Below are 16,545 nucleotides of genomic sequence, written 5' to 3'. Positions count from 1 at the left end.
AGGAGCCTACCCGTCACAACACATATCTGCAATAATATGTCTGGCGCTCGACATTAAGGGATTAAAACAAGGACTGGGCCGCTCGGAGTCAGTATACTGTGTCTGAGTGGGGTATTCACGTTAAACTGCGGCATGGTGGGAATCGAACCCGGGTTTTAACGGTGATGAGCGAACGCTTTAACCACTAGGCTACCCTGCCTCCCCGATCTCGTGATAATGTGTCAAGGGTCGCATCCCAAGGTGAAACAAAATCATTCACACTCATTCATTTTCAGGCCAGGCCCTGACTAGGCTCAAATGGAAATTATGCATATATGATAAAATCAAGTGCACAGTTTCGCGTTGAGCCTAATATACAGTTACAACCATCACACAGTGGCTGGTACAAAACAACAAATCCGTTAAGGCAGCAGGTTACACTTAGGTTTATTTCCTTGTATTTATCATTTCCAGAACCTCCTTATGTTAACTTGCTTTATGTTGGCACAAGGTTGAATCTTGTTCCTGCAAACAAAATAAGTATATTTTATGAATAATACTTACACTGGTTCTTTTCACAGTCAATAATATCGAGACACTACCTCTGTAGACCCCTTACGATCCGGTGTAGAATAGGTCTTCAGCAACCCATATACCTGCCGTAAAAGGCGACTATGTTTGTCGTAAGGAGCGACTAACGGGATCGGGTGTATAGGCTCGCTGACTTGGTTGATGCATGTCACCGTATTCCAATTGCGTGGATCGATGCTCATGATTTCAATCACTGGATTGTCTGTTCCAGACTCGATTATTTACAGACAACCGTCATAAAGCTCGAATATTGCTGCATGCGGCGTTAAATATCAAACAAACAACCTAACACTTCCTCTGCAACGACGTGTAAGTCTTTATGCCTAGTTTATATAACAGACTAATTCATAGCTTGTCCTTTACATTAATATATGAGCTTCGTGTAATAAATTGATACATTAGTCAGTGTCATTTTATTAAATAAAATTAAGAGAAATACGCTTCATATCGCTTGACACACATGTATATCTGATACTGTCACACGTCCACTGAAAGAACGTGAATTAAATGCGCTTCATGCTGGTTTTGAGCAGTGTACAACCCATTTTCTTTAGTATCGCTGTCATAAATGCTTATGATATGAACATCAATCATCTGGTACCAGTATCTAGCGAACAAATTTTTAACATTGACAAGTATATCGTAAAGCATAACCAAAGAGTTTTGAGAAATTACGGATTTGCTGACCTGAGTGAATAAATGGTGCAAGTCCCGAGCCTTTATTCATTCACGAGGTACAGATAATCCAAAAATCCTAGTAACGACAGGATGTTCTATATAATACTGTTTGACATCTTAGGAGAAAATGAAGAAATGTGTATAAACGTGTCAACCCTTAAGATAAATTTCACTAAAGAAGCCAGCGTATTGTTACAATGACGTAATATAATCAAGTTGTGACATTATGAACAATAAGTACGTCATATCGTGTTTGTCTCAACAATGAAGCATAGTGTCCTCATATAGTTTAAACTGGCAATTCAGTATTGAGAATATGGACGATGAACATTGGCTTACCCTCCCCTAGTGCCAGTTGATGTATCTACACGAATGAAGGCCCTGGGTTGGATTGACTCAAAGCTGTCGGCATTGTCACAGATGATTCTAGACAGCGAGGCCTTCTTCAATTGATCGATTTGAGCTGTAATGGAATGACTTCTTTATAAACGTTGCATTTGCAGAAATGGATTGAGAGTGAGTGGAATGGTTTTAAATCGCGCCCGCAGCAACATTCCAGCAGTATCACAACGGGGGACGTCAGACATGGGCTTGGACAGTGTGCCAACCTAGGGACTCGAACCCGGGGCTTCAGTCTGACAAGCGATTCTTTCACCACAAGCTAGCCACCAGCAACACCTAGATACATGCATGTGTTTCATAGCTATGTTACATTTCAGCTTCTTATCTTCAAAGCTGTACTTGGTCCAAATTCACATATTAATATATGCTCCACTCGACCAATAAATATATAATACATATTGCACAGATTATATAAAGAAGCATTTTATTATATAAGTAGTATAATTAGTCGGTCTGATGAATTTACATACACAAATATTAACTTACAGGTGTTGAAAATACAAATAGAAACTGCTTACAGTCTGTGAATCCAGTGACAGTGTTTGTTGATTCGAACCAGAATCTGTCGCCATCCCTGAGCTTCTTGAACTGTTCACCAATGAGACATATGTATGTTTTTCCTACAGCTGCTGGTAAATTGGGAATCTCGGCGATACCCCCACTGTACAGGTCAATATCATCCACGCTTTCACTGTGAAGAGAAACACGGACTATATGTATACGGAAACGGACAGACTATCATCCTCAAGTCTGGATTTGGCATTTAGAAGTGATGCAGATGGGGGAGAATTTATGGATATCAACTTCTTTATTTTGAGGAACGCAAGGTTTCGGGGGTAAATGCTTACTTCTGCATCAGTTGAATGAATGCTAGGATGCAGAGAGCATATATGCATGTATGTTCATGTAACAGACAAGAAAAATAATAGGATTACAAAAGTGGAAACTCAACAAGGGAAGCCAATAGTTAATGAGCGATGTTTGGTGATGAGCAATGGGTGAAAGGAAGCCAGGAGTTTTATTAGCACTGATTGGTAATAAGCAATGAACATGTTGAAGTCATCTGGGTTAATTTGCCTTGGTAGGGGGCTAATGAGACAGATTCATGGTGGCACTGATAATAAAATCAATACGTCTCAAGCACTGGCAGATATGTTCCCTGTTTACGGTTCGTGGCTTGAAGTTGACATTCATAAATTATCTCTCTTAAACTATCAACCTGTCCAACAATGAAATTATACATCATATTCCCCTGAAAAATCGCTTCGAATAACCTAAGCGAAATATATTTCTTTTGATAGTATGAAACACTCAATGACTTAAACTTGGGCGCACGATCAGCGGTAAGTGATCACTGTTTGTTTATAATGATACAAATCGTCTATAATACAGTGCTCACTAACTAGAGTGCTCACCAAATACACGCAACTTATAATATTAGTACACCTACTATATATCTTCCAGATCCCGAGCCTGAATCCTTCCAAAGTCCGTCCCATCTGTGAAGGATGTGATCTTGGATAAACCACAGTGTTCTCTCCATTCGTTGTAAGATGGAAGACCATGTTCTCTTCCTCTCTGTATGTTCAACGCCACGATGTCAAACCCATCCTTGGCTGCCGAATCCTTCTCGAACATTCGGTCTCTCATTCCATCAACGTACCATGCATCGGCACGTTCTGCAGGAGCTTCCACGAAACTACCGACGACGTCATTGAGATTGTTGATGAGGTACTTGGTCCTCTTGAAGAGGTCTCCGGTGTCTACGACATCAGAACCTATGGTAAAGTTTTCTGGAACCATCGAGTGCCCAAATCTGAAGGCGGCTGTCGAGAAGACGTTGCTAAGAGTCGGGTCAAGGGTATCGTCATAGTTGTAGTTGTCGAAACCGAGGCCGTAAGTTGATATGCCATCCTGGCCAAGGATTTCAGGCAACCATTCCCCGAATGTGATAACCTGTCAGACAAAGGTAAATACAAGAAATAAACAACGACCACGACTTGTTTAATTCTTATATGAGATATCAACATCATGTACAGCCTCTTTTAGGATGTTAATAAACTTACAAGCTTTAAAAAATATGTACCCGTATTTAAATAATGATGACTCCCTGGGCACAATTCGACCTCTGCAATGTCGGACAAGTCCATTTTATGAACAGGGGCGTTAAGTTTGGTATTTCCCGGATTTTTCACAACATGTTATGTCGATTATCTATACCTTTTCTTCCAATACAGAGAGTCATATCTCTTTTGGGTGGATCGTTCGGCCATCGCGTTAAACTGTGTTGCCCAGCTAAATCTCACCCTCTCAAAAATAACGTCGTCCAATTTACGACGCCATCAAGTTGCGAGCGTATCTTCTAATCTCCAGAAATGAGATCATATATGTGTATATAATAAATAATAAAAATGAAAATTGAAAAATCATGTTATATATTCAGTAAAACCTCACTTATTTAATTACTTTTATAAAACGACAATGAGACAAAACGTTTTTAGGTATCGGGAATACAATACATTTAATAGCAACAATTAATAGAAGTCTTCTAGTTGCGAGGTCGCAATTTGATTGGTTTTTGGTTTCAAGCTCACGAGCGAGAGAACATGTGCTGCATTGTGACAAGATAGATGGATATGATGACGTCACTTCCGAAACGAAACTTTCGTGGTCAACGGGTCCCGGGAATTCTTCATTATATTATGGACATAGTATACACCAGAATCTTAAGGACATAGCATACACCAGAATCCCATGGACATCGTATACACCAGAAACTCAAGGACATAGTTTTACGCCGGAAACTCATGTACCAGAACTCAAGGATATAGTATACACCAGAACTCAAGGACATAGTATACACCAGAATCCCAGGACATCGCATACACAACAAACTCAAGGACACCATAGTATACACCAGAACTAATGGACATAGTATACACCAGAGTGAGTGAGTATGGTTTTACGCTGCTTCAGCAATATTCCAGCAATATCAGGGCGGGGGACACCACAAATCGGCTTCACACATTGTACCCATGTCGGGAATCAAACCCGGGTCTTCGGCGTGACGAGCGAACGCTTTAACCACTTGGCTACCCGACCGCCCCGTATACACCAGAAATTTAAGGACATGGTATACACCAGAGCTCATGGACATAGTATACACCATAACACAAGGACATGGTAAACACCAGAACTAATGGATATCGTATACACCAAAACTCATGGACATAGTATACACCAGAAACACATAGACATAGTATACACCAGAAATCATGGACATAGTATACACCAGAAACTCATGGACGTAGTATACACCAGAAACTCATGGACATTGTATACACCAGAACTCAAGGACATAGAATACACCAGAACTCATGGATATCGTATACAACAGAAACTCAAGGACATGGTTTCAACCAGAACTCATGGACACAGAATACACCAGAATCCCAGGCCATCGTATACACCACAAACTCAAGGACACCATAGTAAACACCATAACTAATGGACATAGTATACACCAGAAATTTAAGGACATGGTATACACCAGAACTGATGGACATCGTATACACCAGAACACGGGGATGACATTGGGCTGCGACGTCGTGGTGTGAATGACGCTCAACACGGCGTCATATCCTCTGCCAAATATGTTCCTGTGTCCTATATTTGCCATTGATTTATCCTCGGCATCACATGGCGTTCAGAGTGTTGACTTGGAACAAGCACGGATGTCAACACCAGTGCGATCTTATTAAAATCATATCTAAGTTCTCGCTGCCGCTAAACAAAGATCTGAGGACATCCCATTACGGGTCACGTCAGAACGACCTTTCGCAAAACTTTGACCGGCCACTGAAATGACTAACAAGAAGTCGACATCAGCCAATCAGAAAGCAGCTTTCTCGAGCTTTACGGCACTCGTTTCAACCTGGCGACTTCCATTTCCGACTACGCTTGAAAAATATGTTGACGCAGTTCTCGATTAAAAGTTTGAAAACTGATCAAACGAACATTCGGGAATGTCTAATATATGGCTGAGATTGTATAGCAGTGCGTCTCACATATACTGTGCAACGCCTCCTCCGTTCAAATGTTTATCCCACGGAAGCGAGAGATAGACGAGAGTTTTGACGGAATGTCCTCAGTTCTTTGTTTAGCGATAGCGAGAACAAAGATCTGATTTGAATGAGATTGACACCAGCTTCAAGTATTTACATTCTGCACTATCATTCACTCACCTGTAATTCAGCGATAACTATTTTTCTAGCCTCCTGGAAGAGTGTTTCATCATCCCAAAGAGGTTGGGCCGTCTTCAGAACCCCGGCAACACGATTGTGTTCTCTCAAGAACAGGGTGTGCAGCAGCGACAGACCCGGGAACACATTCACTCGGGCGTCACCTAGTGGTGTATGTCAGTACTATTAACAATATGGGACATGTTTAACATTAGTTTCACCTCTTATATTTTTTTAATGTGAAGTTTACACAATATAGGCTTTTCCACTGGACGAGAGGTCGGTCATATGACCGCAAAACTGACGTTTACGAGATTGTGTTGCTGAAATAACGTAAACACTGGAGGACTACTTCTTCATTCATATTGAGCCCTGGGAATTCCTTCTTATAGAAACACAAAAGCATTGTTTCTAATCATTTAAACTCTTTAATCTTGAACTTGGGCATACATTGGGATACGAGGTGAGGTGAAATGGGGTTTAACGTCGCGTCCAAGATTATTGCACTTATAGCGACGTGCATGCACGTGTGTGTGCGTGTGGCTGCTTGTTCTAGTCCGTGCTGATGCCGATTAAGAGTGCTAGCCCACTGAGATACGATGCCGCAGTTTAACATGAATACCCCACTCAGAGACAGTATACTGACTCCGAGACGACCAGTTCTCGTTTTAGCCCCTTAATGGCGAGCGCCAGACAGAGTAACAACCATCTTTTAACGTTTTTTGGTATGACGCGGCAGGGATCGAACCCCGGACCTTCCGCTAGACCACGGAGGCGGTCCATTGGGATACGACAGAGACTTTGACTGCATGTCCGTTCAAGAACATCCTCGCTACGACCCATCCCAGTGAACAATACGAAGAAATGCACATCCAAACAATAGACTCGATATATACAAATATTCTTTTGAAATGGCTTTCGGTCCTGTATCAGAGTTTGCACGTACCTGCTTTAAAACAGAAGTTGCTTGAATCAGAAGTGTCCAGGAAACAATCGTCGTCATCTCCCTTTGGTAGGAGATTCCCATCGCTCACTTTCATCAAGCCAGCTGGAAGAGACAAAATGAATAACGCGACATCCTTTTCATAATCATAAGAAATATCTGCTAAAATCAGTGTCTACTCTACTATTGCGACTAAAAATTAAAATACAAAATATATGTGTTTATAAATCGGTTATACCCTGTGTTCGCGAGAAGGTGGCACCCGTCTCAAACACATGCAAAGGCAAGGCAAGTCTTCGCCCGAACAAACACGAAACATAGGGAATTGCATCGAACATCATTTTGTCCCTGATGCGTCACATGCGTCTTCCATAGTTCTACTTTAAAACTTTCTGAAAGCTTAATTTAACTCGGGCCTTGAATGTTGTAAAGTGGAGGAACTATTGTGGAGTTGTGTGATGCATTTGAAATCTTCGTATATAGAGCATGCTCAATTGTGCCTCTAAATTAGTAAAATGTAGACACCGGAGACTGAAGCTGCTGGAATATTACTCGACATAGAGAAAAAGCGAACGTTTCGAAAGTTGAAATCACTTGTCATACGGTCTTGTGAATTATATCTTATTGTAAGGGTCATCAGCAAATACAGAGCAAATAAGGTGCAAGTAAAAGCTTGATGAACATTTATGAACTGTAGTTATACCTACCTGTCATATGGTAAGAATACAGACGTGGGTTAGATGCTCTTATTTAATATCTCATTGAAGGAGAGAGTGAGTGAGTTGGTTTTTACACAAGTTCAGTCATATCATTGCGGTCGGCTTGACATTGGGTCATCCCTCAATGACGCAGGTGGGACTTGGGCGTTCGTCAGTTGCCTTGGTGACACACCAAACCTAACACTACTGCACATACGATGTCATGTAGTAATAACGACCTGGAAAAATGGATGATGGTTTGAATAACGCGTGATCTAGAAAAGTGTGAGAAAGATCATCGGTAAGAGAATAACGTTGTTTGAACGGCACATACCTCCTGACGTTTTATCACGGAGTTCATCAGTCTCCTCAGTGGTGATGCCATAGATGTGAGAGCCATCGATGAAGGCAGACAGTTCGTTGTATTGTTGTCTGGGATCTAAATTAAAATAATGTCTGATATGAACATGACAAACGTGACCTGTATCACGCCTGTGCAGTCTGGACTTGTGAAGTTCCGGGTACATACAATAGGTCTTCAGCAACCCATTCTTCCCGTAAGAGGCGACACTCTTGTCGTAAGAGGCGACTAACGGGATCGGGTGGTCAGGCTCGCTGACTTTGTTGGTGCATGTCATCGTATACCAATTGCGTAGATCGATGCTCATGATCTCAATCACTGGCTTGTCTGGTCCAAACTCGATTATTTACAGACCGCCGTCATACAGCTGGAATATTGCTGAGTGCGCTTTCAACAACAAACAAACAAGCAAACAAAAATCAAGAAGGCATATTGACAACAAAGGCACGGTTCAGTTGATGAAAGCTGTCCTATCAATACCTATCAGCATGATGCAATATGTATGAAGGCACAAACTTATCATACAAAAACAAGACAAATTAAAGGAAAAGACGAAAATAAAATATACACATTGTCTCAACTTGTTTTACTTTACGATTTCCCCTATTTATATGTAAACAGTCAGTGACCTTTGTTCCTTTCTTCTGTTTACATTTATTTGGGGAAAAAGGCCACGTTAATCCAAACGTAACTGGTAGACCTTCCGGATTAACGAACGTGATAAAAACGAAGTAGCGTTATTTCTTGTAATGAAATTGTATATAAACTTGGTTATCATGTAATGGGGAGCTTTATCAGCCAGATAAAGTCAGTGGATACAAATATGCGCCCCTTGTGGTCATTAAAACATAAATATGAGAATATATAAGGTCAGCTAGGTACTTCTTCAGTGTTTGCAAACAAACATGGCGTCGCTCTTGTCTGACACCGATCGAGTCACGTGACCATCCGGGTTCTGTACAAGGTCATGGTTTGCTGAATACAATGTTTATTTCTAATATGTGATACTCGCCATCCCAAAACACGTTGCTTGCAGAGATAAGCAGATAAACTTACTTGTTTTGCTTGTGCCTGTTCCCGAGGCCGCCTCGGATCTCACGGAGTTCATGCACTTCCCATCGGGAAAGTACGGATCACCATTCGGAATGTAGATAGGATTACACGGGGAATCTATGCTGAGAATTAGAAGACATTTACATAAAACCTTCATATGGTGTTATTGGTCAACTTTATACCCCGTCCACAAGAACCTCTGTGTGTGTGTATATGTGCCCACTTGTATTGATATGCACACGTCATGATCCTTGTGATATGAAGGCGTTTACTTATTTGTGTATAATTGCGCTGTATGTATTATGTAGTCGTATGAACGTTTATGTCAACGCCATAGAATGATCTAAATTAATATATCTGTTGATACCACACAAATTGTCAATAGTTCTCTATTCTGGACTTGACGCTATTCAGAATACAGCATCTTCCAGAGGCAAGGGCGTTACGGACTATAAAAGTCTAATTTCCACACATGGAAACTGGACTTTCATAGTCAGTTAACTCCCTTTCCTCAGGAAGATGGTATACAGCAGTACAAACTTTTATGCGAGCGTCCAGAGGTGGGCGTAAAGTGTTTTCTTTAAGTTTCAAGGAGCCAAGAAGTTTTGGACAGATTAAATCAAACACATGTTGGTGTATTCAAAGATAAACTCTCTTCTCATTCGACTTTGACTGCAAAACAACCTTTCGTGAATAGACTGATGGATAGGTGTGCCTTAGACCATTCGTATACTTTATGTATACACTTTAGTTAATTACCTATACCCATGTATACATACATCTTCCCGAGGCAAGAGAGTTAACTGACTATAAAATTCCAGTTTCCACCCTTGCCGAACAGGGCTGGGATTATGGAGTTAGATTTGGCTGGACTAACGAGTCTATGCATGGTCCAATCAAAATCGCGCACCAATATCGAAATCCGGTTCGTAAACTGCCATGCAGAGTTCGGTCGATTGCAGGTCGATTGCAGGATTCATTGGCTGACATGTAGACTTGAAGAAGAAGAGGAAGAAGAGGAAGAGGAATGAGAAGAGGAGGAAGAAGGAAATGAAGAAGAGAAAGACGAAGAAGGGGAAAGAAGAGGAAGACGAGGAAGAGGAAGACGAAGAAGAGGAAGAATGAAGAGAATAGGAAAAAGAAGAGGGGAGGGGAAGAAGAGGAAGAAGAAGGAGAATAGGAAAAGAAGAAGAAGAGAAGAAAAGGAGGAAAAAGAAGAAGAAGAGGAGAAAGGGGAAGAAAAGGGAGAAGAAGGAGAGTTTTTTAAAGTAGAAGAGGAGAAAGGGGAAGAAGAGGGAGAAGAAGGAAAATAGGAAAAGAAGAAGAAGAGAAGAAAGAAGAGGAAAAAGAAGATGAAGAGGAGAAAGGGGAAGAAGAGGAAGAAAATAGTAAGAAGAAGGAGAAAAGGAAAAAGAAGAAGTGGAGGAAGAAGAAGAAGAGGAAGAAGAAGAAAATTATTATATTAGAGTATCACACAGTATGGCCTATGAGCCACCTGTACGTATACAGTTTCTGCTATTTCTATTATTTCTTCAACATCAAAATCACTGCAAATTTTACTGAATGTGTGAAATGTCACCTTTGATCTTGACACTGTGAACAATTAAAATAACAATTAAGAATCTGTAACTAGCTTATTATGACAAACTACTTGTTTTTTCCCTCCATCCCATTCCACGCAACGAATGCGTGTCAGAGATTAATGTCCTGGGTAGACAACTGAAGGCATCTTCAATGTTTTTAATTATAAGACATTAACTGACAGAAGTTGTGGACACGTTAATCAAACGCATGAACGGGCAGACTGGGCGCCAGGCCGATCATTATCGTTGCACAGCGCGTCAAACACCGGTAACAACTTTTATTTCAAGCAAGGGGTATCCCTTCAGTGCGATTTGTTTTCGTTTTGAGACGTTTTCGTCTGTCATTTGTTGACGCTATTTTCGTTTTTTCCAATATAAATTGGGTGATGCATTTGTAATTAAGCATGTCCTAAAGTATTAAAATCTGAAAATACTTTGAGTGTAGTTTTCCTTTAAAAGAAATGAATATGAAAGTCAGTTCAAAATGCAAATAGGACTTACTTGCTTTGAACTGAATCGGGCCATGTGCAACAATCAATATCCCCGCCGTTATCTGTCACAGAAGAACACTGAATGAACACAGCATATACATTGTGCATATGCAGTTTAACATATGTGTTATGACGCTACTATACATGCTCATGATTGTAAACAGAATTAACATTTATCATCATCATCATCATCATCATCATCATCATCATCATCATCAAAATAATAATAATAATAACAACAAAAATAACAACAACAATAATAATAATAATAATTAACCGAAGGCTCTTCTTTGCTAAATTTGCTTTCACATCTTTTCTTTCCAACTTCTTGGAGTTTCAAGTTATCAACCATCCTTGACAATACAGTGCAGCAATCGTGTGAGATGTATCTATTAATATGAAAACACGGTGAGACGAACTGGTCATCACTCTACGGACCTGTCATCACTGGAGTTCCGGTAATGTCGTGGTCAATGAACTGCCCCCACTGCATCAGCATGACGGAGTTCTTGTTGGAGAGAAAGCTCAGCTCGAAATGAACGTGGTTACTGATGGCCCGGGGGTGAGGCAAAGTGGAGCCACTGGTAGCAAGCGTCCGGGGGGTTCCAATACCTGCAGTCAAAACAGAGCATACCTTCAACCCCAGTTAGAGAGACATTTGCAATATACACATGGACTGATTCTGGGCATATACCGAGGCTGCCGTCATTGCTCGTATGTTCAGAATACTGCTAGTTGGGCAATTAACACATATACCTGTTGTTCCAGCACGCAATATCCATAACGTCTGCCCAAAACTGTGACATTTATTCATATATTTTTTCAAACGGGTTTCTTCATTTTATCCGTATCGTGAGGATTCCGGCTTATGATTTACCCCCATCAAGTTATACTGGTCGTAATTAAGCTTATTGTTTGTTTATTTGTTGTTTAACGCCGCACTCCAGCAGTATCCCGGGGGTCTATAAATAATCGAGTCTAGATCAGACAATCCAGTGATTGACATCATGAACATCGATCCAAGCAATTGGGAAACGATTCTATGCATCAACCAAGTCAGCAAGCCTGACCACCTGATCCCGTTAGTCGCCTCTTACGACAAGCATCCAACGGGGTCGGGTTTTGAGGCTCGCTGACTTGGTTGATGCACGTAATTAAAAGGTGGCTTAATCGATGGTTTGGTCTGTTTCGGTAACATGGTTGATTGCATGTCATCTGACCCCAACGGCATGGATGGTTGCTCATAATATCAATCACTTGATTGTCTGGACCCAAATATATTATTAACAGGCCGCCATCCTATACCTGGACTATTGCGGCATTTAACAAGCACATGCATTCATTTCTTGCATTTTTAAATGTGTTTATTCGGTTGGAACTTTTGTCTTAATATTATTTAATGGTGCACCCCTCATGTGAATCATCACTTACCGTCAGCGTACACGGAGGGGAGTAACCGAGAGAGTGTGGCTCCCGCCGCCCCCAACTGGGGGTTGTTCATGTTGTTGCAACTCCCGTCAGGTGTTCGGTAGGCCTCTGTGTCGTCACAGGCCGAAGCTCGTCTGTAACAGAACCATTCAACATATGGCGGATAGTCTGATGGTTGATATGCCCCATTCGTTGAATTAAATATAATAATAACAATAATAATAGTCCATTTATATGGCTCTGTACTCCATGCATAAGCATGCTCTTACCGCTTAGACAGTTATTACCCCGGTAAAAGGATCAGTGTGCCCTCAACAATCATTTTCAGCTCCCTGGGGAGTATACAACGGCATAATTCGACACATAAGCAAATGAGGTCACCTTGCCGGAACTACTTTTACAATAAAGTGTTTGATAGGCATTACTTAGAGGTTGACGGATGACAAAGTAGACACAATTTATGGATAGCAACTTCTCTATGTCTGTAAAGGCGACGTTTCGTTATAGATCCTTAAACCGCTGTCCAGCAAGGTTGAAACAACGGTGTTGCTTGACCACAGTAGAAGGATCTATGCCGAAAGGTCTCATTTGCCTTAATTACAGAAGTTGTTATCCATAAATTGTGTCTACTTTACCTTTCCAGTGTCTACTTGCTTAAATATTGCGTTCTCGATCAGTTTACATGTATGTAGTTGTTGTCTCTTATGGTGGTGTTTCTGTACACGAAGTTAACCTTAAAACATTAGACACTATATAATTCACTCTAGAACTGTATCTATTCAGGATTTCTAAAGTAACTTCATCGACTGAATTTATGTCATAAACAGCGATTTGTAAGAATGACACACTAATAATGAGGAGAGTGTTAGAATCGTATTTCTGTCTCGTGAATATAATATATAGGAATAAAAAATATGTATTCCGCACCGGAGCCTCGCTATTCCCTAAATATAAATGCTCGATAAAGACTATACCAAAAGACGTACTTGTCGTTACCCTTCCTTAAAGGTCCGTCATTTAGGTGATAGAACAAGAACGCGGGAGTCGCTATACTGTGGTGTATCCAGGGTACTTTGGGGCACACACACATGCACGTCACTATACGTGCAATGTTCTTCAACGCGACGTTAAACCCCATTTCACTACCATTAACAGATTATATATTTGATGATGGGTGTGTTAACTGAAAGATGGGGTACCCACAAAACATGAAGCAAGCTATACAAAGTGTGTATATACCGAGTACGGGTGTTCTTTTCTGCTTCTTGGGAACTATTACCGATCAGTTGGTCCTATTGCCTGTAACCTGCCTCAGCTGGTCATCCACGCTGTCTTAATCCAAATCATCATTAAAATGTACGTTGATATTATGACAAGAAACTACTGTGATTGAAGCATGTGCATCATACGTCAAATTCTACGTGGAAAGACATGAAGCAAAATGTGTCCGGATTAACCAGGTCCGAATTACTGAATCAGGGGTGTAGTACCGCCTCTATGTCCGGGGTGTCGGGGTAAACGGGGTTAACTCTGTGTCGAATACATACCTGTTTCTGTGGATGGACTGCGTGTATTTCCCCCCCTTCGAGGACCGGGACAGATGGGCGCATGGCGACCTGCTTCCCCCTCCCTCTGAACAGAAAACATGGGAACAGTTCAGTTCCAGTAGTTCTTCCTCGTTTGCTGTTTAATTATTCTTCTGTACTTGAAGTTATTAAATGCACAACGGCTCTCAATCAGACGTATGTTTGAGAGCTTATCTTAATGCACTAATTATACCTTATACGGGAAATCACACACGTACACACACAATCACACACACACACAATCACATGGCCACACACACATAGAATCACACAATCACATGGCCACACACACATAGAATCACACGTACACACATACAATCACACACACAGGGTCACATTTATAAAATCACACACACAATCATACCTACACACACAATCGCACGTAGACACACACACTCACACATACACAATCAAACGTACACACACACACTGAGTCACACAATGGAGACGGAGTCCTAAGTTGGATAACTTGTTCCCAATCCATTTCAATCTGAATAAAAGATGTTTAAACTAAAATTACACACACAGTCACACACATACACCCAGACATAAAAAATCAAACGTACGAACACAGTCGCACACATACACCCACATACATAATCACACGTAAACACACACACAATCACATGTACACACACACTCACACGTACACAAATAATCACACACATACATACACAATCACACGTACACATACAATTGCGCGTAAACACATAATCACTCACACAATCACACGTACACACACACAATTGCGCGTACACACAATCACACGTACACACAATTGCGCGTACACACACACTCACACGTACACACACATTTGCGCGTACACACACTCACACACACAATCACACGTACACACACGGTAACCACACACACACTCACACACACAATTAAATGTATGACAGAAACACTTACCCGACAACGCAATGAAGAGCGTTAGCAAAAGAACTTGTATGGCAAAGGTTTTCATTGTGGTGCTGTCGATTCGCCAACTGGTCTAACCCTATTTCACTACCCCTTATATATAGTATATTTACCATGCTGTTCAGATCGACACTTAGATATCATTAAGTAGATAAAGATAAAATGTATTTCGCCCATAGGTAGATGGGGTCAATAAGTATAAATAAGAGAATTGGACATCGATAACAGACATAATGACTAATAAGTGAGGAAATGGGTGTCGGTTATTTGAAAACATACACTTATCTATTTCTATCATAACATTTTTCCATTTACAACGAACATATGGCTAGACATAAACTTACAGGTAAAGATTATCGTGTAACAATGGAGATGCGATTGAACCGGGGAACATGTTGGCTTAGTTTCATCAGCAATCTCCTGATACTAATTAAGCCCACTACATCACATTGTACATATTTTAATAACCGCAGCTGTCGTACAAATAACGTATCACGAGGAAAGTGGTGCTTTGTACAACCGTTAAACAGTTGTTTATACCCACCTGCATTTATGCCACGCATGATATGTCTGATTATATGAACGTGAAATTCAAAACTGACCTCGGCCTGATGTTGAAATAAAATTACATGGTACGCCGCTGTGCTAAGGTGTGATGTACATACCGAGAGTTATCACCCAGAGAAATTGATGTGACTGCATGCGGGCGGGCGTGTGTGTGTGTGTGTCTGTGTCTGTGTCTGTGTGTCTGTGTATGTGTGTGTCTGTGAGTGTGTGTGTGTGTGTCTGTGTGTCTGTGTGTGTTTGTGTTTGTGTCTGTGTTTGTGTGTATGTCTTTGTGGATTTGTGCCTGTCTCTGTGTGTATCTGCCTCTGTGTGTGTCTGTGAAAAAAATAATGTGTGTGTGTGGTGTGTGTTTGTGGGTGTCCGTGGGTGTCTGTGTTGGGGGAGTTTGTTAGTGTATCTCTCTCTCTCTCTCTCTGTATGTGTGTATGTCTGTGCCTGTGCGTGTGTTCGTGTCTCAGTGTGTGCGTGTTTGTCTGTGTCTGTCTGTCTGTGAATATAACTGTGTGTCTGTGTGTGTATGTTTGTGTATGTCTCTTTGTGACTCTGTGTGTGTGTGTGTGTGTGTGTGTGTGTGTGTGTGTGTGTGTGTGTGTGTGTGTGTGTGTGTGTGTGTGTGTGTGTGTGTGTGTGTGTGTGTGTGTGTGTGTGTGTATGTCTGTGTAAAATGGACACGACTTAATCTTGAAACAAAAGTACATGTAATGTCATGACCACTTTGCGAGATGTATGTGTGAGATATCTCCGAAAAGCAATGTTGATGAATGCTGATGTCATTCAATTCATTTTGATATTCAGATAAACAATATATTTTGTTTGGTAAAACCTGAGAAGACAGTCAACCCCTGCATATCAAACGACCGGTCCTTTAAACAAAAAGTAAAACAAGTAAATCACAAGAAAATCTTTACCTAACATTCTCCTTCGCAATAACTCATCAGTAAAAAGTGACACCATGTCAATACCGTATTCTATACTGAGCAACGAAAGTTCCTGTGAAATTGAATAAGATTTAATCAAAAGTAA

General features: G+C 40.9%; 1 protein-coding gene across 1 annotated transcript; it reads right to left on the bottom strand.

The window, feature by feature from the left end:
• Window positions 1–419: 419 nt before the first annotated feature.
• LOC139452655 (salivary peroxidase/catechol oxidase-like) lies at window positions 420–15,001 on the bottom strand. Its single transcript, XM_071234194.1, has 13 exons — window positions 14,947–15,001; window positions 13,996–14,080; window positions 12,452–12,582; window positions 11,459–11,632; window positions 11,031–11,082; window positions 8,950–9,068; window positions 7,867–7,971; window positions 6,838–6,939; window positions 5,895–6,055; window positions 3,101–3,606; window positions 2,169–2,341; window positions 1,588–1,711; window positions 420–504 (listed from the first exon to the last, which is right to left on the bottom strand). The coding sequence occupies exons 1-13, from the start codon at window positions 14,999–15,001 to the stop codon at window positions 444–446; spliced, it is 1,848 nt and encodes a 615-aa protein (XP_071090295.1). The 3' UTR covers window positions 420–443.
• Between the last annotated feature and the right edge of the window lie 1,544 nt (window positions 15,002–16,545).

The sequence above is a fragment of the Haliotis cracherodii genome, unplaced genomic scaffold (genome assembly GCF_022045235.1).
Source record: "Haliotis cracherodii isolate W230 unplaced genomic scaffold, xgHalCrac1.p SCAF_9, whole genome shotgun sequence".
NCBI lineage: Eukaryota > Metazoa > Mollusca > Gastropoda > Lepetellida > Haliotidae > Haliotis > Haliotis cracherodii.
The sequence above is the reverse complement of the archived record's forward strand: the minus strand, read 5'-3'. Positions and strand labels throughout refer to the sequence as shown.

Bases quoted from the DNA above. Each gene is read 5' to 3' on its own strand.
- LOC139452655 (XM_071234194.1), bottom strand. From the start codon at position 15,001: ATGAAAACCTTTGCCATACAAGTTCTTTTGCTAACGCTCTTCATTGCG. The intron at 7,972-8,949 runs GTAAGTTTATCT...ATTTTAATTTAG, and splicing joins AACAGGCACAAGCAAAACAA to ATCCCAGACAACAATACAAC. The intron at 6,940-7,866 runs GTATGTGCCGTT...TGTCTCTTCCAG, and splicing joins CCGTGATAAAACGTCAGGAG to CTGGCTTGATGAAAGTGAGC.